At 49.8% G+C, this 5,080-nt stretch overlaps 1 protein-coding gene across 1 annotated transcript in view; it reads left to right on the top strand.

The window, feature by feature from the left end:
• Positions 1-5,080, top strand: part of NPEPL1 (aminopeptidase like 1) — a 35,397-nt gene that overhangs the window by 2,907 nt on the left and 27,410 nt on the right. The window contains exons 2-3 of the mRNA XM_007951497.2: positions 437-579; positions 3,592-3,744. Of these exons, the coding sequence (XP_007949688.2) occupies positions 437-579; positions 3,592-3,744 (296 nt within the window). The remainder of the gene's footprint in view (positions 1-436; positions 580-3,591; positions 3,745-5,080) is intronic.

Raw genomic sequence — 5,080 nt, 5'->3', positions numbered from 1 at the left:
GAAGAATGCTGAAAGTACCATGGACTGCTAAAAGAACTAACAGATCTGTCCTGGAAGAAGTGCAGCTGGAATGCTTGTTGGAAGCGAGAATGGCCAGACTTCATCTCACCTACATTGGTCATGTTGTCAGAAGGGACCATTCCCTGGAGAAGGATGTCATGCTGGTAAAGTGGAGGGTCAGCAAAAAAGAGGAAGGCCCTCAACAAGATAGATTGACACAGTGGCTGCAACGATGGGCTCAGGTATAGCAAGGATCATGGAGCTGGCACAGGACCAGGCAGTGTTTCGTTCTGCTGTACGTAGGGTCACTGTGAGTCAGAGACGACTCAACGGCACCTAACAACAACAACGTGGTTCTCACGTGTAATGTTTAAAGATTACCGAGGAGAAGCCCCACACCTGAGTGGGACGACTTTTGCTCTGTTTGTTACTCCAGCTTTGCAGTCAGAGGAGATGGACGACCTCCTTTCAGTCTATCCTGTTCACCTGCAGCACTGTATCAGTGATGCAGGCCGCTTCACCAGCGTACTTTCCATCTGTAACTATGAACATCCTGAAATATGGAACCTTCCCGATCGAGTGAGGAAACAATAGCGCGTTTTCTTCTCATTGACCTGAAAGCTAATCATTTCTGGTTAACTTTTCCTTCCCTCACCCTGCCTGTTGTTGGTGTTAGGTGCCATCGAGCCGGCTCCGACTCATACCGACCCTGTGTACAACAGAAGGAGATGCCGCCTGGTGCCACATCAGCGTCACAAGCCTTGTTATGCTTGAGCCCATCATTGCAGCCAGTGTGTCCATCCATCTCCTTGCAGGTCTCCCCCTTCTTTGCTGACCTTCAACTTGACTTTCACATGGCTTAACTGCTGACATTCTCAGCAACAGAAGTGGGATTTTTTTTTTTTTTTTAACTTTTTGCAAAAATCTTCACTTAGATTTGCCAGATAGACATGTTGTTTCTCACAAGAGCATTTCTGGACAAACTGTGACCTGGGATTTTAAAGACCGTGTCACCTTGAGTGCACTAGAGACACGCACTATTCAAAAGGACCCTTTATGGGAAGGTTTCTCTAAGGAAAAGGTTTCCAGATCAAAAGACACATTGGCCCCTAGTGTGGCTTTTCTGCATGTCTCCATTCCATGTGCTGTATTTGCTTAAGGAATGTGGGACCCATTTCGTTGGTTGATTCCTTCTTTTCTCTTCTCGCAGCCACCCTCCCCAACCCAAGGCTCCTGGCCTTCCTCATGCCCCTGAAAATTGTTGTAGCCACAAACATGCCATGGCCACTCTCAGTAAAGACAGGCATTTCGCTCCTGAGACAGGACGCGTTCTTACTGTCTCACCTGATGCCCTCCCTCGGAGCATCATTTCGGCTGCTAGGGCACCAAGGGACCTCCGAGTGGCTAGCTAGCCTCTCATCCTACCGAGAAGTCCTGAAAACCCATGTTCAAAGGAGCCATTTTTGTTGTTAATAAATGGTCTTCAGGCACATTTTTATCAACACATTCTTTTGTTCCACTGATGCTGGAAAGTAAAAATGCAGTACTTTCGATGAGGTGACACGTGCTTTTCAGGGACTGCACGGAAAACCACATGCAGGATCCTGCCTGTGGGGTAAGATCTGGGAATATGTGGCATCTTATGTTTTCAGAAAGAAATGAGAAACAAAAACCAAACATGTTACGTGCAGGGTGAATCAGAACTGTGGAAGGACCAGTGATGGGTGGGAAGTGTCTTCAAGCATGCTTTCTTACAGAGTTTTGAGTTTTGAACCATACAAATGCTTGATGCATTAAAAAATAAAATGTAAAATGAGTGGCAAAAAGCGAACCTTAACGTTGAGTCCAGAGACAAGTGGATCTGAATATCCATCAATAAACCACACGTACACACAAAGTTAAGAAAATGTCTAATAGGTGATAGGGTCCATTCTAAGAACTGAAAGAATAAAGAAAGCTTTACGTGGGCCTGTTATAGGAGAAGGAGCCCTGGTGGCACAGTGTTTGAGCGTTCAGCTACTGGGCTAATAGGTCAGCGGTCCAAACCCACTAGCTGCTCCTCAGAAGAAAGATGAAGCAGTCTCTTTCCGTAAAGATTCCAGCCTTGGGAACCCTATGGGCAGTTCTACTCTGTCCTGTAGGGATGCTGTGAGTCAGAATGGGCTTCCTGGCTGTGATTGGGGTTTGGTTGGTATATCACTGCCATCAAGTTGATTCTGACTCATAGTGACCCCCACCTGGGCTTCCGAGGTGGCAAATCTTTATGGAAGTGGATTGCCCCATCTTCCTTCTGTGGAGTGGCTGGTGGGTTTGAACCACCAACTTTCTGGTTTGCTTTAGTTGGTATTAATGTTGTGAAGTGGAGGCTGTTTGACCAGGGTTGTAGGTAAGAACAAGGGTGTCCCTAGCAGGGTGCCTGGGACCCAGGGTTCTCACTGTGGGAGAAGCAGAGAAACAAGTACAGAATAGCTGAGGCTGCCCCTGAATGTGGAATTTCAATCAGCAAGTTCTGTAAGGAACCAATAATTGATTGAACAGGGGCCATCAGTGGACACTGAAGCCATTGGGGAAAGGGTGCAGTACGAATTCGTGATTAAAAAAACAAAAGACACCTAAGAGCGGCGTTCACCCAGGGACAAAGCTCAGAAGGCTGGAAGGGATAGGAGAGAAGGAGGAATGGGTGCGGGAAAGCCAGGGAGGAGGTAGGAGGAGTGCTGTCCTGTTGTGGGCACTGCAGCGAATGTCCCGAAACAATGGGTGGGAATCGCTGAACGGAGGCCAATTTGCTCGGTAAACCTTCCCCCAAATCACAACAAAAAGTAAGAAATAAATTACTTAATTAAAACCCTACCTCTGTTGTCTAAAAGGATCTAGAAGCAACGACCCCCAGGGAGAAAAGTGCTCCCCCAGCAGCACACAGAGCCGGCTTCTGTGGGACCGGTCCCCCACAGAGAGGAACCAGGAGCCCATAGAGAAATGACTGACTCCACACTCGGAGCAGGGAAGGGGCATAGCGAGTACGCAAACCAACAGGAGCCTGGCAAAGGGAGTCAGGAGACATGTGGTGGGGCTCCCACACGCGGAGTAGTGATACTGAAGATGCGTGCATGCGCATGTGTGCACATCTGTCTGCACATGCATGACAATGTGGGGCACGGCCCGCTTCACAGTGTGCCACCTGCAAGTCGCCCAGGGTCCCGCGCTCAGAGGCGCGCTTGTTAAACGTGCCACGGTGGCGTCTTGGAATCCTTGTTTGACAAAGGGGCTTGGCGTTTCCACAGAATGCATAGCCAGCTTCAGGGAGGGGGTGGGGAGCTCTTTGCTGAAGTGTAAGAAGGAGGAGCAGAGCTAGTAAGTCACCATGTCAGGGCCAGAAATTGATTTAGCAGGGGGTGGCCGGCGGACACTAAACCATCGGGGAAAAGGTTGCTGGGAAACAGGTATTCCAACAGTCTCAAAGTGTCCCTGCGCAGGTTACAGGAGGAAATGGCCTGTAAGTCTGATCCTTGTAAAAAGGTTCCCACCTCTTCAAGCACATTGACCTGGAGCGGTCTGCCAGACCCCACTTAAACAGCATCTCCCCAATCCTAGGTTATGTGCTTCGTGGCACGGCTCAGTGGGAAACACAGAACATTTTTACCGAACGTTGAGCCTGGATCTAATGAGAACAACAAGGAGACGGATGTCGATGGTGGGCCCTTCTACAAGACCCGTGGACGTGTGGACATCAGGAAGGACAAGGCAGTGCCTGCTGCAGATTAGAAGGGCCCGAGGAGACTGGACAGCTAAACACAATGCCTGGTCCTTGCTTGGGTCCTGGCTTACAAAAGAAAAGGGCGTTTTGAGGACCACCCACTGCCATCAAGCCAATTCCGACTCATAGTGACCCCCATAGGGTTTCCAAGGCTGTAAATCTTTGCAGAAGTAGATTGCCTTATCTTCCTCCCAAAGAACAACTGGTGGCTTGTTTGGGGGTCAGTTACAGGAATTTCATGGATGGACACAGTGGCTGCAAACCTGGGCTCAAACACAGCAAGGATTGTGAGGCTGGCACAGGGCCTGGCAGTATTTCCTTCTGTTGTTCACGGGGTCACTGTGAGCCAGAACCAGCTGGACAGCACCTAACAACAACAGAGATTTTGTTGTGGACGGTGTACTGTCGTTAAATGCCGTTGAGTCAATTTTGACTCACAGCAACCCTGTGTGACAGTAAAACTGGCCCACTGAGTTTTTGGGGCTGTAATTATGAAAGCAGAGAGCCAGGTCTTCTCTCCCCTGGAGCCACTGGGTGGGCCAGAACTACCAACCCTTCGGTTAGCAGCCGAGAGCCTAACAGCAGTGTCAAATTTCCATGGGTGTGATCATGATGGAGTTGTGGCCATGTGGGCTCATGGCCTTGTCCCTGAGAGATACATACTCAGGCATTTAGAGCTAAGTGTCCATTTAAGTAGCCCTGGTGGCACAATGCTTAAGCACTCAGCTGCTCACCAAAAGGTCAATGGTTTGAGCCCACCAACTGCTCCATGGGAGAAAGATGTGGTGGTCTGTTTCTGTAAAGATACCAGCCTTGGAAACCCTATGGGGCAGTTGCGCTCTGTGCAGTGGTATCACTGTGAGGTAGAATTGACAGCAACAGGTCGGCCACTTACTTTAAATGGTACCGAAAGTGAATCTGGGTGAAGGGTGTGAGTGCTCACTGTAGCATGCAAAGTACAGGGGTGATGCAGTGTTAAAGCAACGGTTTTGAGAGAAATGTGCTTTTCATGACAGTTGGTTCTTTTTCATTCCTTCGGGGGATTTGAGTGCAAACCCTGCAGCCCGTGGGTCTGGCGCAGTGGTTACAACGTGTCACTGAGGTGTTCCCTGACATCCGGTCCCACAAGGGAGGGAAGACACAGGCTGTGTTCACGGAGGGTCGTAGAAGTGTCCCGCTCTGTGTTGGAGGGGGCTCACTTTCCTGGAGGGAGGCCCTGCTCCTCCAGCACATGAAGCAGCGCTGCTCCCGGGCCCCCCAGGAATGAGCCCTACCTGCCTCTGACATCCCATTAGTCCTCGCTGAGGCACTTCCACTGGCCTCCTG

Source organism: Orycteropus afer, unplaced genomic scaffold (assembly GCF_000298275.1).
Source record: "Orycteropus afer afer isolate SDZICR_OR568_19922 unplaced genomic scaffold, OryAfe1.0 scaffold00295, whole genome shotgun sequence".
Taxonomy (NCBI): domain Eukaryota; kingdom Metazoa; phylum Chordata; class Mammalia; order Tubulidentata; family Orycteropodidae; genus Orycteropus; species Orycteropus afer.
Note: the sequence above shows the minus strand (reverse complement) of the source record. Positions and strands in the feature narration are given on the sequence as shown.